Consider the following 17,273-nt stretch of genomic DNA (forward strand, 5'->3'; position numbering starts at 1 on the left):
TCAGACACCGTACAAGTCCCTGAACTTCTGGCGATGTTGCGCCGGCAGCCCCGCAAGGAAGGCGTCAAAGTCTGGAATCATGGCCTTGTACGTCTCAATGACCTGTCTAATATTAGCCCAACATTCTAATTCGGTAAAGACGTAAGAATAACTCGCCTTCTGAAACGTGTCCCATAGCGCCGTATGGCCGGGCGTAGGGCCGTTAAACAGACTCCGTTCGGCTTTCGACATTTCGTTGAAGAATTGTAGGAGAGATTGCTCCATCGCGCCAGGGTTCGCGAGCACGATCTGCATGAAGCCCGTGAGGGCGTGGCCCTTCTCGTCGGTCCACATCACATTTTCGATGCTGCGGATGAAGGGGGGAGCAATCTGTGCGAGATGCGGCGCCAAGAACTGCGAGCAGCCCAGGCCCAGACGTCCGAGAGCGATGGCGGCGTTTTCGTTGAGCGAGTCTGGGACGTTAGGGGTAAACAGGATGGTTGCGATCTTTTGGAGGAGTCGGTCGATGTAGCGTTGCATTCCTTCCTTTTCCCGCATTGCGATCTCTCCGACTGACCAGCAGGCATTGTTGATGACGGAGAACCCGGTCTCCTCGCCATCGATCATGACCTGGGAAAGCTCGAGCTGTCCGATCAAGACCTCCAGAAGCTCCGGCAGCTGCGATCGTAGCTGGTCGAATACGTAGATGGCGCAGTCTCCGAGAAGCGCGTATGCGGATTGTCGTACATCGTTGTTGTCATCCTTCATGCATAGGCAGAGAAGCTGGAAGAAGTTCTCAGAGCGGGCGACCAGTTCTGAGCTCGAGGATGGGTCGAGGGCTTGTATGATTGCGCTGACTACGTCCAGGCTCGTCACCAGGAAGTCCTTATCGGGCGCCTCCAGTGTAGGATTGGTAGCAGCCAGGAGGGCCTCTTGGAGGTTCCGGTGTATGATGTTCACACACCTAGAAAATATGCCAGCGGCATAGCGTTCGAACGCCCCTCCGAGTGCAGTAGCGACGTACGAGAGACATTCGAGCAATGGGAACATCTCCCTTGATTGATCGGAGACTTTGTTCCATCGTTGGATGAGCGCAGGCATGAGAATGCTGACAAGGTCGTCTTGTGCAAGAGCTGGGCCGACATGTTCAGCGAGCGTCTGAACACAGTCGTAGAGGATGAACATGTTCCGGTACTTGTAATTGGCAAAACATTGGACGAATTGCCGTACGATGATTGGACAGTACGGAGCCAGTTCGCTGTTGGCCTTCTCCTCCAGGTTTGCAAATGCGGAAGCAGCTGCTTCCTGGACTCGCTTGTTGCCGTCCAGCATCCTCTGTAATATACCGTCCATCATAGGCACGAAGAATTGCTGCTTGCCGTTCTGGTCCAGGTGTGAGGCCCAGCCAGAGTACCTTCCCAGCGACCAGCAAGTGATTTGACGAACAACAGGTTCAGGGTCGGACAAAAGCGTAATCATGTAAGGCGTCAGCATGGGTAGGTGAGGCTGGACGACTTCCATGCAGCCGTCTGCAATAGCACCAAGCGCTAGAACAGCCGCTTCTCGCTGTGGCCATTCTGCGTGGCTGAGGTTGGTTGTAAGGTACGGAAGTGGCCTGGAAGACGGGCTCATGGAAAACCGATGCAAGTACATCCAGGGCAGCAGCGGAGCACTTTCTAAGGTTCCATTGCTCTTCGGGATCGCCCACTGAATCATCGTCATCGAAATCATCGATCTCTCCTTCGCTCAAGTCGTCATCATCCATGCCAGGTGCAGCTTGGTTCGTCGTACCGTTGACGTTGGTTGCTTCACTGCCATTGGCGCCCGTCGTCAGACGAGCCGACTTGCTGGTGGCGAAGGCAGGCTTGATGTCCTCGTCGCGATCTTCGAGTTCCGCATCCTCCTTTTCTCCCTCTAACCTTAAGATGTCGTCCTCGCCGTAGACCATGCTCTCTAATAATACCGGGACGATCTTGGCAAGGTATGGCCCAAGGTGTTCACGCATCTTTTCATCTTCGGCGGCGCACAGCCAGAATTCTGCGGCGTCCAGCGCCAGATCCGCATCGTCTGAATTGCGTTGTTGTGTGACCATGTACTCGACTAATCCCTCCATGTAAGGTGTGATTTTCTGGGGGGGCGATGTCGGCGATATGCACGAACGAGCGGCAGACGTGCTTTCGCACTTCGTTGCTGGGATCCGCAGACAAGTTGAAGAGTTGCTGTAATAATGTGTCTATGTTTTCCTGGACTGCGGGGGGGTTGTCGGGTATGAATACGTTCGCAGCCGAAAGCGCATCGGCACGCACTTTGGCCAGCGGGCTGGTGGTGAATTCGAGCAGTTTGGGAAATAGAAATGTCAAGGCGCGCTGTCCTCCAGCATGTTCATGGTTCAGGGCTTTCTTGTTGTCCTCGCATATCTTCAGCAAGGCACTCATTCCACCCTCCTGTGCTTGCTGTGGGACGTTGGCGTTGGCATTGCCGATCATGGCAACAAGCTCGGAGAGCACTTGCGACCATCCCAGGAGACCACCGGAGCGTACAATCTCGGTGATGACGTTTCCTGCGTAGCCTCGCATTTGCGAGTTCGGGTCCTGAAGGCCGTTCAATATAATGGACTTTATGTACGACTTGGAATCTTCGGGCATGGTCTTGTAGCTGGCTTTGATGTCATTCTTGAGCATGACGGCGGCGGCAGCTCGGGCTTTGAAGTAGCTCGGGGCATCCATGTCGACGACGGGCGGTGGCTGGCCATTCGAGAAGACATATGCTAGGTATTTGTCGATATCAGGGGAGGCCTTGGCCTGTTTGAGCAGCTGTACAGAGGCCAGAAGTTAGCCGAGTTGGGGGAATGGATTGTGCAAGACTCACGTTTTCGGCGTTTTTTTGGACGGAAGGGTCCTGGCCGCTGAGGGAGTCTCGTAGGCACTCTGCGAGTTGCCGCAGAGGCCCCTCCTCTGGCTGCCACGCCATGGCAGGGTGTGTCCCCGATGCGCAGTGCGGGGGAGGTGGAGAGGGTCGCTGTGAGGATTTGCGGCTCGTAACAAGCGGCGGAGGGGTGTATGGGGCACGGGAAGCTGCGATGAGGAGGCACAAGGCGGTCGAGCCGTGGCGAGGGCTTTCGCGCTGGGTCTGCTGGTGCAGGGCATTGTTAGCTCAAGCGTGCAGGGCAGCAAAGCCATAGGTGAAGGGGCAATGGCGAGGCTACGTACCAGAAGGCGTTGTCGGTGCGTCCTACAGGTCGTCCATATTTCGATTGTCCTACAGCGTGCAGTCGTTTAATTTTTTGCGAGTGCCGCAACAAGTTTGCTTTCGAATGACGCGGGGCGCGGCAGGTTGCAGGCGAAGGGTTACGGGCCCTGGATCTACGACTTCCAGCAGGGCGAAGCGGCCACACAGCGGAGAGGGCGCGGCTGCAGTGCGACAGAAGGCAGACGGGCGGGCAGCGCGTCGGCTGGAGCACAATGGGCGGCGGCGTTGACAGCGCGGTGTAGGCGGGGGGCAGAAATATCAGGCCGGGCAACGCAGCAGTGTGTCTCTGCGGCCCGCTCCCAATCGCTTGACGCCTCACAAGCCCACCGCTTGCACGAGCGCCGCCCCCACATTGCATCTCTTCACCGCGCTCTGATGGCGACGTCGACCTTCGTCGGCCGTTACCCAAGGCCTGCGCCGACGCAGCTGTCAGGCCCTTCACGTGCACTGCAGCTGCGCGTCGCACCGCGTCTGCACCTCTGTCACCGCCTCTCCACCAGGAGCCCGCACGCTTCGACTTGTCGCTGCGCCGGGAAACACGTTACTGTTGCATCGCTGCCCACCTCGCATCTCCTCTCCAGTTGCACATGCGCCACAGACGGCCGCACCCCTATACTTCGGGCGCTATCTACTGCTCTTCGAGGCGTTGCCGGGGCCAAGTGGAGCTCGTGCTCTCGATCACCTCCTCTTGGGCGATACGCTCATAGTGACATATGTGCAGACCTTGCTGAAAGACCGCAAATCACTTTCTCGAATCTTGATGATACGATAGACGTCCCATTCGGCGAGAAGAACAAGAAATGAGGTGGCCTGGTCCCACTTGGAGAAAACTCACTCTCATCACAAGAAGCTGTACGCGTCGAGGACCGTGAAATTCTTTGCTTACAAGTCATCCTGCATACTGTGCTGCGTTCGACCGATATTGCTGTTACACCTACCAGATTCACCCCTGGCAGATTCGACGTGACCCGCACGTACTCTGCCTGCTGCTCAGAGCGTCAACGTAGCACTGGCTCTCAGAAATATTGCGTCTTGGAAATTTTGAACGTTGACAATGGAGCATCAGGCCAGGACTCGGACACTCATTGTAGCCCGAAGTACCTTATGGTGGGTATTCTACACTTCGTTTCGTGAACGGTCAAGCTATTCGGCCATTGATTTGACAACAAGGACTTCGTACACAGCAGCCTTTGAGATGGACTAACATGAACTGCTGACCAGGTGTAGGAATTCATGCTTTAGAAGAAGAAGTCGACAGAATGGAACGATGCGCCCATGGCTCATCGTCTCAAAGCAAAGCAGCAACTGCCACTACCAAAGCCAAACTAAGGCACGCTGCATTGGACACCCGCGTCTGCCCTGCATGGCCTTTTTTGGCGTCTGTTACGACCTCCTTCGCATCTACGTACGCCCCTGTCGTCCCATTGAAAACCAAGCACTGTCCGTCTACGTCCGAGAACGTCCCGTTGGCGAACGGGTGATCGAAGTCACTGTGAGCCACCAAGAAGCTTAACTCGCCTGCAATTCCTACACCCCAGTCCACAGTAGGCTCGATACTCAAAACTTCTTTGAGGACCTTTTGCGCCACGTCTTTGTCTTTAGAGTCGCTGGTCGCCAACGCACCGCATTCCTCGTCAACCCCCCGACTTCTTCGCAAATTCTGCACCGAATTTGGGTAGATCCAGATAGACACCGACCTCGACGCCAACTTGGTTGACGAATTCAAAACCGATCTGTATCTGGTGGCGCAATGCCACCGAGAGCTGCACAAATTGCACGTCCACGCTCGCTTGGAAAGGAATCGGGGTGACAGCTGTCGCATCAAACCCCGATGTGCTGGAATTGTTGGGCTCTGTCATATCGATGAGGATCTTTGACTCGTCAGGGACGGCAATTTCGAAGCCGGTAGTGAAGTTGAGGGTGCCGTTGAGTGTATATGCGAAGCGGAGTGCTGGCGCGTATAGCAGACCCGCACTACCTATACCTCGGATCTGATATGGCATCAGCAAGCGTCGTATGTCGGCGCCAACGGTCTTGTTAACTTACCGCAAGTGCATATAGTAACGGGACTTCGAAAAGAGGGATGTCGAAGCCACCGTCATTACTGAGACCGATCTCCAATTCGACCCTTGCGCCCAGCCCTTTCGCCACTACGCTCGCCTCTCCACCTTCGAAGAAATCTCCTAGTTGCAAGCCGGTCTCATTATTATCTCCAAAATTCTCAATGTCCCGCAGATTGAATGAGGCGAAAGCGAAGTCAATCTCGCCAAACGTGGAGCAGTTCTTGCATTTGATATGTATGTTGGCGCCCGCGTCGCCTGGCAGTGGTAGTTCCTTGTCGATGAACGGATGATTTACATCCAGAGACGTACCATTCGCCGTCTGCGTGGCGGTCGGAGCAGGTATTGATGGTGTAGGAAATCCACTGGTCATGGTCGACACGACTTGCTGTCGTCGAACGCGAGGCATCTGGTGACGGCGATGCATGTGTGGCTCTGTGGTGCGATGTATCTGCACGTCGAGGCTCTTAAACGACGTAGACCAATCGGCGTGCTTAGTATTCATGAAGACGAACAACCCGTCTTCGCCGACGGTGACGTTCCCAACACTAATAGTATTTGGTAAGTCATACAAGGGGAATTTTGTTGACTAACTCTACCTGAATAATTTCCTCTCGCCATGCGCATTGCAGCCATGATGCGATGTTACAATCATACCGCCGTAGGCCAAATCCAACCAAGTTGTATGTCCCGCGCTCCTCAATACGTGCGGCAACGAACGAATAGAAATCGACTCTGGTCGACAGTCAACAGACTCTATAAGATGCTCTACTTCTTCGAGGATCATGATGAATGTGTCGGACTCCGCATGAATAGTGGCTGCAACAACATTTTCACCCTCGCTGTTCTCGTCTCCCGCTCGTTAGCTTCATTTGATCTCCGTACTTGGCGGAAGGAAGGTCCTTACTCTCCGAGTAATCCAAGTCAAGGGATCTCCTTATTACAAAGCCTTCCGACCGTTTCGCAAGCTTCGCAGCGCTGGTTGACGCGCGAAGGTCGCGCCCTAGCAGCGCTCCATTGCGTTCGGCAAATGCCTTGGCCAGTGGAGAGACGGGCGACCTTGAAGGTAAGGCTGTAGCCGAGAGAACAAGGCTGGAAACTACAGCTACGAAAACAATGTTGAAAAGCATAGTGAGCATTTACACCTTAAATGTTGCGGTTTGGACTTCCTTGCTATTAAGCAGCAACCGGGCTCATCTTATACACTCCTCTTCAGGACTCCATCGTATGTCTGCGGCATTGACCCCATCCTCGCGTTCGTATGCAGTGTTTCTCTTCGAACGCCCGTTCACGCTTACTGAGCAAGAATATACCAGGCTGGCCCCCGCACCGCATGCACAAACCAAAATGGAAATAACTAACAAGGCTGCAACGACAATCGTTCTCGATCTAGGAAGCCTACATGGCGTAAATAGGCGGGTATCGCACGTATCCACGCAGCAGAATCCCTCAGCCTGGCGCCTCGCTCCTGGAAGCTCGCCGGATGTGAGATAGCGCAAGGTTCGAGAGGCTTTATTAGGGGGCGTCGTGGTTTTGCCTTTTTCTAGAAGGGAAGATGCTTTGGAAGGATGAGACAAGGCAATGAAGGGGCTGCTTAGTGATATGTTGGTGGAGAGGTGTCAAGTGGAGAAGGATTGATGCAGACCTTGGCTCAGAGGTGTAGAGTCTTCTGATAAGGACGTTGGTAGATTAGTAGCGCGTTGGTTGGAGTGAGTTTCTTAATTTTCAGGGTTCGATTGCTACTGCATTTAGGTCGACGAGAATCGTAAGCATGTTGTGGGAGATCTGCCGATCGACTCGATACAATATCCATTTACGCATTGTCTTCAAGTGTACCCGTAGGGAGAGCCCATTTCCGGTGGATCAGCACGGAAATGTCCTTTAGCGGCAAGTTCATTCTCAGACTAGAACCTCGATGATGCCGACGGATGAGCACAGCTTTCGAAGGCTGGGTAAAAAGCTGTGCTACAACGCGCCCTGAATGACCATAACCACGCAGCAGGCCGTTGGTCTCGGCCTCCAGCTCATCGATATTTTCCGCCAGGCTCTCGAATTTCTCCACGATTGGTTACTTCAGGTGCTCAACCTTGATCTCTAGCCCGGCCAACGTTGGGTCAGCAGCATGAGCTGCGCTTCTGCATTCCAGTCCGCATCGTGTTTGCCATCGTCTGCGTAGAACCTACGAGTTGTGGTAGTGTCACCCATCGGCTTTATGTGGACAACGACAAGACGATGTTCGATGCGCTGGCGGTAGCGAGAAATATCATTGCCGTTCGATTGACGCAAGAAATTTGGCGAATCAAATTTCGTAATCACGTTAGCCTTCCTGAAAGGCTTCTCGTCCACCAAGACCCCAGAAGTAGGAGAAGTCTTGGCAGTCTTCTTCGACTTCAGCTTCCGAGGTGCATCGACCTTGAGTCCAAGCAAAGTTCCAAGTACAATCTCGCTGTTGATCGCCACATGGTAGTATCGCAGGATTAATACTATCTTGCTGAACATATCAAGGTAGTTCATGACAGCAGATTTTGCAACATCAGCTATTGGTGGTAGCTGATCATCAGGTTGCATAGAAACAAGCGTACGAATCGTGGAAGCACGAATGCTCAGTTGTTGGTTAGACTAGAATCACTAATCATCATAGATGTCTGGAGACATGCCGTGCTCGGTCTTCGTGTGCCGGGTTAGACAGGGGCTCTCGTGGAAGAGCTTCCGACCAAGACCCAAATCCGACATTAGTACAAATATACCTACAAAGACAATACAGTATGACTTCGTCTATACTAAGTTTCACTCACGCATCAAGACAATGCTGCAGTACTCTTGGGTATCTTGATAATGTATATATAAGAGATGGTACCATTCCATCTTGCAGAATCGACACCATGCCGACATCATGAACCTTTCCAGTCAGAATACCAAACAGTTTGTGCCAAGTACACCTCAGTGCAATGATGATCCCGAAATAAGACACCCCGTCCGCATTGACCGTTGACGTCCCCAAAAGATGGTGCACTGACGACAACACCTTGCTTTCGCTTCGGGTACGCGACCTATCTTTCGGTACAGTACTAATGGTGCGAAGGCTAAAACGTAGTACGGTCAGAGTGATTGCGGAACTCCAGTCCTTCTAACAGCAGCCTTTGACATCAACGTGGGCGTCTACTACACTCTCCCGATTCTCCTTACCAGAGTCCAGGAATTCGGATTGGTAGGGGTCGTCGACTAGTGTGGAGTTGCAGTCTTCTTCGTTGATCAGCAGCGTTTGGTCTTCGTTGTCGATTCGCGATGCGAGAGAGAAACCGGCTGAGTCGATGGTGCTGTCAATTTGATGTGAAATGGCAGGTGGATTCAGAGTCGCCGAGACAAATGACGGGCGGTTGTCATCACTGGAAGGGAGTGAAGTGATAGCCTCTGACTGGGAGCCATCAATTTCCGCCTCTTCACGCAGTTCTTCCATCTGCGCAGATCGTAACTCCTTGGCCGTGCTGTCAGGCCCGCGCCTACTCTCGAAGACAGCATCCGCATCTGCCATGGCCTGCAGTTGCGCAATCCGAATGTCCTTGAGCTCGATCAGCAGCACCGTGCAATCGATCTCGTGTCTCAGTTCGCTGATGCGCTGGCCAAGATGCTGAAGCTTATCGAGAACCATGTCGCCTCGCAAACCATCGAAGAAGTCACGCTCTAGAACTTGAGCAGGAGCGTCGCCCGATGCTGCACCTTCTAGTTTCGCAATCTGCGCATCCTTCCTAGCGCATTTTTCATTCAAGTACTCTAGCTTGAACGCCAAGTTGATGGTACGTTGGCTTCGTGAGTCGAGTATGCGGTTAAAGAATTGCACTGCGTCGTGAGGCGGAGTTGTCGGGAATCCGAACTCTGGATCCATTACCGTAGTCAATGGGGTAAAGAACGGCGTAAACGGCGTCTGAGGCTGTAGTGGTGATGAAAAGTCGAAGGGGTCAAAAATCGTGGTTGCCGGAGTGGACAATATGCTAAAAGGTGATGCTTGAACGGGCGATATTGGAGCTGGGGCCGTCAGAATTGGTGATGCCCGGTGATTTGCGGCATGTTGATGTACCAAGTTCTTGGATGCTTCGAAGATACTTCTAATGCTCATCCGGTGCGTAGTGAGGGTTTCCGCATACGCCAATTTCGCGAAGGTCTTCAAGAATTGAGTAAAAGCATCCGCGACATGGCCATTGGTCATTGCATTCGTCCATTGCACGGGCACAGAGGCACTGAGATCCACGAGCAGATGACCATAATGTTTGCACATGCTCTTGATGATGAAGGACTTTTGCCGATCTGAGTAGTTGGGCGAGAGGAATGTGACTGCTTCTCTGATGAAGTCGCGAGCAGTGTAGAACGAGGCGCCGCCGCGAGGATCTCCAACAGGCGGAAAGAGGGCTTGAGCGGCAGAGGATTGTTCAAGTTGACATACAGTCCAGATATCCTTCTTGAGGGTATTGAGAGGCGAATCAACAGCGATCGAATCTGCGCTGACCGGTGGAGGGCCGACACGATATCTCGTGACTTCGGGGGTTTTGGGAAGCTGCGTAGGGTCAGATGAGGTTAATTACAGGAGGTTATTAGTACTTACGAATCGACTCATCTCGTCTACCGTGGTTCTCTAGGTAAGGATGTAGGTAAAGTAATGAGTAGATAATGTACGCGTTTTACCAAGGGACTGTAGGCTCGCTCCTAATTTCTGACTTGACCTTGCCTTGCATTTCCGCGTTGGTGTAATGCCGAACCGAGCGAAGTGAAGTGAAGTGAAGTGAAGTGAAGTTGAAGGTCGAATGGATAGAATCAAAGTGCGGTTCGTGTTTGATCCGCCTACAGTAATGAAAGACGCGCTGGACCGTATGGAAAGGCTATCTCTTCATCAACCTTTAGGACCGTGCATCACGTGCGGATCAAAGTGCTGCAACATGGCATGAGCCACACGGTTTCACTGTCACCCACCAAAGTGCCAGTATAACTGCTGTCGGCTGCCGCAGTTCTTCATCGCGACGCTTGGTTCTCCTCGCAGACGCTCAAGCTGAGTCTTGTTGTAGTTGGAGTTGAAATCGTATGTCGGAACTGGGGCGAACTAAGATATGTCTTGATATTGTACTAAAACGTTGTTAGTCTATTTCTCTGGATGTTCTTCAACTTCAAAGATGCACCCACCAAATCGCCGTCGCAATAGTATCGACTTGTACCTTTCTAAGGGTCCAGCAATTGTACCCTACGCCAATCCACTAGCTCCCTTCTGTTATTAATGTTCGGGTCTCCTGACCTGACATCGTTTGCAGGTCAAACATTGTCAACAACCGTAATATCCTCAAGAGGCAGAGCCGCGAACCTAAGTACAGAATTCATCGCGTCCTTTCTGCACGTCATGTCTCCGATCGGAGCAGCGAGCCCAGTCCCAGGTCTGGGCCGGTGAGATGAATGCCAGAGGTTGACATGCAACGCCCGAAGATTGGGGAAACTGTCTTAGACGTTGATCGGGATCGTTGTTCTCCAAGCGAAACCATGTTAGATGATGGATAAGTCGTGGTTCGGGAAGATTGCCATCGCCAGCGTTTGAAGATGCGCCGCTTCAAGACCATAGTAATTGTGAGTCGGTATGACGGCCGCAGTGCGCGAATGTGCCATCTTGTTTGAGACAGCAAGACTGCGGTAAAGGCATCAAAAAGGCGCCGCCTCTGCGAAGCTGAAGCGGAAGACTAGTCTCGGATACAACCTTGCGCGTACTTCATCCGCTATTCATTGACTTGCAAGGAGCAATAAATGAACCCTAGACCGCTCCTTGCAGCATGCATTGCCTTACTCTGTAGGCGCGCACCATGTTGGGTTCACTATCACCTCTTCTTTTGTTCTTTCGGGCGTGGAGTGGATAAGAATGAATGATTGGTGCCATATTCTGTAATCATCGAACCGTATTTCTGTACGGGATCTATCATTTGGTGCATCAAGTGCTCGTACACGTCTTTCGGTGAGGCACTGGTTTTGCAGTAGCAATGGAGTAGCTTTTTTGTCTCAGGACGGGAAATCTCGATGGTTGGTGATTCGGGAGGCTCTGGTGCATCGAAGACGACATAGGAATACATCACATGGCGTAGCTCAATAGGTAGCGAGCAGAAAGACATGTTGACAATGCAGGTGTACGTTAGCACGCAAGAAGGCTGTGAGAACGATCTGTCAGTATTAAGAAGCAACAAGGTTCTGGTATGTAGTAAGTTCGAGTCAAGGTGCTGGTATTTGTATCATAAAGTGCAGGTGTGCATGTGCACAGCGTTCCGCCTGGGCCGCGCTAACCCCGATTAGGACGCAAGATCTGCATCCACAAGACGTGGATGCGAACGAAAAAGGAAGTGCCTAATCAGGGAACAGTAAGAAAGTGATTAAGCTCTGCGCATCAAGGACGACGTCTTGTAGTCGGGTGTATCATTAGGTAGCTGCGTATACATACGTAGTTTCTTGTTGCTCACGCCGTACACTCATGAATACATCAGCAAAGACATGCGGACATTGTGTGTTCGATGATTATGTCCATTAACCCCCCCTAAACACTGATGATTTTAGAATACACTACGAGACGAAGAGTGAGCTAGGAAAAACGACTTGTCCAATTCAAAGACGCAAGAGTCCGGGAAAACCAAGGGTATACACCGCCATTAATGCCGAGCCGAGACGCACTGTCCGGACTACTAACCCACCATCGAACGCCTGCTCCTTCTTCCCATGCCGCATAAACAGAAGGACGAAAGGAGAACCTGTGCGTAAAGCAGTTGCGCGTATATCGCGCTGTAGATGAAAAAGACAGAGCGAAGGAAAGATGTGTGCTCGTGTTCAGACAGAGAAGGAGAAAAGACGTAGAATGTGTCCGAGTCAAGCGCATCGAAAGGAAGCATGGAGCATAAGTGGCGGTTGTTCTCCATCGTGCTCATATCCCACTCATGCGGACTTCCCGTCCAGTACCCCACGGCTGCAGAAATTCAGCCTCGTCGAAGTCGCCAGGGCTTCCGACAACCACTCGATCTTCAGTCTGATCGGCGTTCTCGAGATCCATATCCATATCCATCTCCTTGACGACAATGCCATCAACGTCCATTGCTCTCAACCCCGATCTTCTTGCCTTGGGCTGCGCGAACGGCCGCATTGGTGCTTGCGGGAAGCCATTAGAAGGAGTTGCTGACAACGGTGAGATAGGCACCTCGTCCTCTGACACCTTCATGGGTATCTTGAACAGAAAATTTGAGCTCAGGCGAGCGGGGGCTTCTTCTTCATCCTGCCAGGAGCGCTTGTGCAGGTTGGCAGGGTTGGGTGCGTGCAGTGAGGCATTCGAGATAGATGAGGAGGTTGAAGACTGGGAGCTAAAGGGTTGCGAGAATGCTTCGGCGGGCAAAGGAAAGATGTTTAGCGCACGCTCCCCCGAAGCATCGGCTCCGCCATAAAGATGCACATTGGTGACAGGCTGTTCGGCATATCCACCGATCTTTTGCAGGCCGCAGAAGGGCAGTAGCTCGCGCTGATGCTGGACGTGCGCAGGTACGGGTTCGCGAGGCGGCTTGACGCTGTATTCCTTGATGGTGGTCATAGTGGTGGTCGAGGCGCCGTTCGGGGACATTGTCAGGGTGGTCTGGATGGAGGGGAGCGACAGGGTCTTGTGTGTCTTGTAGCCCTCAGGCACGCTTTTCCGCACACGCATTCCGACGCTCAGCAGATCAGACTGTACGCTCCCTGGGAGCTGGTGGGGGTGTTGTTGATGTTGATGTTGATGCTTTGCTCCACTAGCGCTGATCCGCTTTCGGGTGTTCGGGCCAGGCCCCCGCTCGCTGTCGCTATCTGAAGAGTGCCCAAAGTCGTAGGACGTGAAGAAGCTGGTGATGGGCGGTTGGTATGGCCGCTTGCTCCTGTGCTGGGCGGACGAGGCGTAGGCGTTGCTGCCGGGTGGCATTGTCGTGAGGGGGCAGGTGGGAGATGAGACGATGTCGAGTGTTTGAGGGGCTCGCGAACTGTGCGCTGGTTGGTTCGCGCAGAACAGCCCTGGCCTCGAGCTTCGGGAGCTGAAAGGGGAATCGCCTGGGCACAGGGCAGAGGGAGTTGCCGGGGGTGTGCGCTGTTGGCGTAATCAATAAGATGGGGACGGTATGCGGCGGTGGTGGGCGGGTAGAAGAAGACAAGGGCGAGATGGCGACGTCGAGCGAAGCAGCAGTTCTCGGCCCAGGTATCATCAAAGTGAGCACCTAATGACGGCGTCGGGCGGTCCGCAAGAGGGGAAGAGACGCGTTGATCTGTCGCGTCGCCTCCGGGGTTGGTGATGGGCCGGCAAGACGCGTCTTGTGCTTGCTAGGCGAGCAGATCCGGGTCATCAACGTGAATCAGCGTCCAGCGCACAGATGGCGTCGGGGTTGAAAGCCCACAGTGGGCAGCCTTAAAATAAACTTGACGTCGGCTTTGCGAGATGCAAGTGTTGGCGGATTCAGTTGCGCTCGGGATTGGGTCGTGCACGCTGTTTCGTGAAGCTATGGAGGCTGCACTGATAGCCACAGCAAGACGTCATGCAGCGGCCTTGCTTTCGCAGAATCCGGGGTAACTTACGTCGCGATTGGGTCGCAGTTAACCTTGCATTGCAGTGTTCAACAAGAAGTGTGTGATGTCGTTGAATTAATACACACGAAGACTAACAAATGCTCCTATGCGATCCTGACTTCCGTTGCGCCCCGTACCCATACTGATGCGTGCGCATCTTCATTATCGTCTTCTTTCGTCTCGTCAACGTCGCTTCTGTGATACACAACCATGCTGATCACACCATCCATGGGTGGATTGCACCTCTCTTCATGCAGTCGCTTTCACCGCGCCTGCATCAAGCCTGGTACTGCACCTCTCCTCACGACTGCTGCATCTCCAACTCCTTTCGCTCCTGCCTCTCAGTCCACTTGTCCGCCATCCATCCCACGACGCTCAATCCCATGCTGGCGCACAACAACACGAAGACGACCAACGTCCCGTAGAGCGCAAACTTGCTCTGGTGGCACAGCGACGTGAAGTTGCCGTTACCCATGTTGCTTGCGAGTGCCATGTCCTGCTGCATGGGCGCACTGTTCTTGTATTTGCACGTCCACGTCTGGATGGTGTCGAGTTCAGACTTGGCATTCAGGATGTGCACATAGATGACAGTGACGACAGTAAGGAGGGAGGAGGGGCCTGCAGACCCGAGGGCGAGGAGCGCACGGAGAGTGTGCTTGTTGGCAAGATTGACCTATCGTCTTCTTAACACATATCTTGCAGATTAGTTGGGACGCTTACCTGAGGAATGAGCGACATGACGAGGAAGACACCAGACAGAGCGAGAGTCACTGTCGCGGACGCGATCAGCGCATTTGTGCCGTGCACATCAAAGTGCTGAGGCCAGAGTGGAAGCCACCATGGGTTAGACGTCTGAAGCAGACCCGGTCAGTAATCATTCCCACCGACACCCGGACATGAGGCTGCTTACCTGCTGCTTGTTGAAGACGTCAAGAGTATGCGCAGCGGTTCCCAGAATCGCAACGCTGAACGCGACTACAAGGCCAGTGATGACTGTCTGAGCAAGGTGAAGCGGTGCGGGGTTGATCTTCATCTTGTCTTTGTAGCTTCTCCTTGCAATTGTCCCAAACTTTTGCTTCGTAAAGTGACTGACGATTCGTAATACCGTAGTGAAATATAAAAGAGAGACTGAGAAGTCGGGCACACAACCAGGTACACCCAAACCCAAAGAGCGACTTTAAAAGACCAACGAAATAGAGAAATACAACGTATGCGACCAACGTTGATATCACTCGAGGTAGCTTGCTTGCCTGAGTAGAACAGAGTCTCAAGACGAGGGATGTCCCAGCTTTTAAAACAGACCCATAGCCGTCGCCGTTTCAAGCGTCTGGCGCCCCGCCAGCCCTCCCCCTACCACGATCCCAGGCATGTTTTACCCGCATTACCCAAAAATAAGCAACTGTCGCTAGGGCGCGTCGATCTACTGTCATTGACGTTCGAAGGGGCCTACAATAGCAAGGGCGCAACGACGCTGCAGGGTGCGCGCGTAGCCTGCACCTCATCGTCGAAAATAGAGCCCTACTTTAACCTACCACAGTTCCCCTCTTGACCGTTCTCTGCGGTGCGATCTCCACTTCTCCACATCTTTGACTCTTGAAAGAGAGGGCATTGGCCTCACAAACGGCCAATACCCGTCTGTTAAGCACCGTGGCTTGCCATTCATGTTCAGTTCGGCGCGTGGCATGAAGTGTTTGGTACAGTGGAGGTGCAGCGCGGCGAATGAGACGCTGCAGAAGACCCTATGCGGGTGCCCAGACGTTTGAAACGGGGTTTGCATGTCGACGGGCGCTTCGAGAGGTGCAGGTGCAGAAGATGATTCGGGGGAGGTTTGGCGCTTAGGCGAATGCGGCGTTGTGATAGGTCGGCTTGGAAACGATGGCGACGACTCAGGAACAGGGGATGCACAACGTTTGTACGCGCTGCGATGTATTGTCGGTTTTAGCGATGATGCGACAGGTCTAGATGGTAGACTTTACAGTCTTGACGGTGATGAGTTTGCGGGGCGTCTCAACGGTTCAAAATTGCCAGATGCCTCGTCACCGCCTCCGTCCGCGATTGAACAGACCGCAAATGGATGTCCGCTCAATCTGTTATCCGATGGTATTCTTGATTGACATGCATTGTCAGCTGGGAATTTTTTTTTTATCACTGAGCAGCATCTGATAACTAATCCTTACCCAGGTTCAATGATGCAGCAAGCAATGGACATCATAATTGCCTGACACTGGTAGATGATCTGCGCTCATGTCAGCCATCATAGATTGGTACCGTATCTATCTCTGTCCCGGAAACTCTCGAACCCGGAGTCCAGCTGTCGTCGACGCTATTCAAAGTGCTTGATCGTCGGAACATCTTTCAACACATGTGCAGAAGTGGTTTGTCCTATTTGTAGGGCCTGGACACTGAATTGATTTACTTGGTACTGTATGCCTTCATGTACTCGCTACGTCAGGATATCTGGCCAGTGAGCCCTCCTCCGCTGCCGCCGGAGCTCCACTTCCGTCTACCGGAACCTTGGGAAGCCTTAGCTTTCCCTTTCCTCGCAGCCTCCAACGGATGCTCTCTTTCCCACCGCTCGTCGGCCTTGAAGGCCGTTATCGCTTCCTCAAGGTTGTATTGTGCTTGTTGCAAATATAGTAAGGCGACATCATATCTATAACAGGGAGCAATGCTCCTTCTGATTAGTCTGACCCCGTCGAAAAATTGATGCCATAGGCATGCTTACTCGGCGACCTTGCATCCCACCATGAACTTTCTCACCTTACCCTTCCTTATCTCCTCTTCTTCTCCTTCAAGAGGCCTAGGACTCAAACTCACGCCACCTTTGTAGTACTCGCCAGGTACCAGAATCGTTCTCCGTGCCGCTAGAAGATGGTCGGCGAACAACCCATTTGTACGTCGCAGTGCATCCGCAGGCACACCATATCGTAACGACAGGGAAGAGATCGTGTCGTTGTTCGAATCTACGAAGTGTAGCGCATCAGCCGCGCTTTCTGCCAGCGCAGCCTTTGACTTCTCTGCCGGTGGTTGTAATGTATCGTGCGTGGAATATGGCGGGGGCTCGTCTTCCAACGACTCTCCTGCCGGTGGCGAATATGCTGGAGGATCTCGTAGGTTTTGCGGAAGTGGTGAAGGTACTACGGACACTTGGCAGAAAGGACAATACGTTGCGAATCGAGGGTTATCCGTTATACATCGAGCGCATATCGCTCGGCGGCAGCATTCGAGGCGGCGCTCGTACTGTGCAGGTTTCTCGGTCTTCTCGTCGTAGGTGAGTGGTATCGAAGAAAGCAACGCAGCGCAAGTACAGCAGGCTTCTGACATGACGAAGTTATGCTAGGTGGAAGATACAAGAGAAGGTGGATTGCTGAGATGGCGGAGGGGCAAATGTAGGTGCCGGAGATA

General features: G+C 53.0%; 7 protein-coding genes across 7 annotated transcripts; all 7 read right to left on the minus strand.

Moving 5' to 3' along the window:
* Window positions 1–2,949, minus strand: N0V89_000641 (uncharacterized protein; the record flags this gene model as incomplete). The annotated part of the gene is made up of 5 exons (XM_056209462.1): window positions 1–102; window positions 157–1,606; window positions 1,653–2,107; window positions 2,136–2,792; window positions 2,848–2,949. 5 exons carry the CDS (start codon window positions 2,947–2,949, stop codon window positions 1–3), a joined length of 2,766 nt encoding a protein of 921 aa, XP_056076284.1.
* Window positions 2,950–4,862: 1,913 nt separating this feature from the next.
* Window positions 4,863–5,697, minus strand: N0V89_000642 (uncharacterized protein; the record flags this gene model as incomplete). The annotated part of the gene is made up of 2 exons (XM_056209463.1): window positions 4,863–5,219; window positions 5,275–5,697. 2 exons carry the CDS (start codon window positions 5,695–5,697, stop codon window positions 4,863–4,865), a joined length of 780 nt encoding a protein of 259 aa, XP_056076285.1.
* A 1,685-nt stretch (window positions 5,698–7,382) lies between these two features.
* N0V89_000643 (uncharacterized protein) lies at window positions 7,383–8,087 on the minus strand (the record flags this gene model as incomplete). The annotated part of the gene is made up of 2 exons (XM_056209464.1): window positions 7,383–7,825; window positions 8,084–8,087. The coding sequence occupies 2 exons, from the start codon at window positions 8,085–8,087 to the stop codon at window positions 7,383–7,385; spliced, it is 447 nt and encodes a 148-aa protein (XP_056076286.1).
* A 328-nt stretch (window positions 8,088–8,415) lies between these two features.
* On the minus strand, window positions 8,416–9,897 carry N0V89_000644 (uncharacterized protein; the record flags this gene model as incomplete). Its single annotated transcript, XM_056209465.1, has 2 exons — window positions 8,416–9,837; window positions 9,886–9,897. 2 exons carry the CDS (start codon window positions 9,895–9,897, stop codon window positions 8,416–8,418), a joined length of 1,434 nt encoding a protein of 477 aa, XP_056076287.1.
* Window positions 9,898–12,219: 2,322 nt separating this feature from the next.
* Window positions 12,220–13,233, minus strand: N0V89_000645 (uncharacterized protein; the record flags this gene model as incomplete). Its single annotated transcript, XM_056209466.1, has 1 exon — window positions 12,220–13,233. The coding sequence occupies one exon, from the start codon at window positions 13,231–13,233 to the stop codon at window positions 12,220–12,222; it is 1,014 nt and encodes a 337-aa protein (XP_056076288.1).
* Window positions 13,234–14,169: 936 nt separating this feature from the next.
* On the minus strand, window positions 14,170–14,901 carry N0V89_000646 (uncharacterized protein; the record flags this gene model as incomplete). Its single annotated transcript, XM_056209467.1, has 3 exons — window positions 14,170–14,541; window positions 14,589–14,720; window positions 14,779–14,901. The coding sequence occupies 3 exons, from the start codon at window positions 14,899–14,901 to the stop codon at window positions 14,170–14,172; spliced, it is 627 nt and encodes a 208-aa protein (XP_056076289.1).
* Window positions 14,902–16,316: 1,415 nt separating this feature from the next.
* N0V89_000647 (uncharacterized protein) lies at window positions 16,317–17,192 on the minus strand (the record flags this gene model as incomplete). The annotated part of the gene is made up of 2 exons (XM_056209468.1): window positions 16,317–16,539; window positions 16,594–17,192. 2 exons carry the CDS (start codon window positions 17,190–17,192, stop codon window positions 16,317–16,319), a joined length of 822 nt encoding a protein of 273 aa, XP_056076290.1.
* Window positions 17,193–17,273: the final 81 nt, after the last annotated feature.

The sequence above is a fragment of the Didymosphaeria variabile genome (genome assembly GCF_027946475.1).
Source record: "Didymosphaeria variabile strain IMI 356815 chromosome Unknown scaffold_1, whole genome shotgun sequence".
In the NCBI taxonomy this organism is placed as follows: Eukaryota; Fungi; Ascomycota; class Dothideomycetes; order Pleosporales; family Didymosphaeriaceae; genus Didymosphaeria; species Didymosphaeria variabile.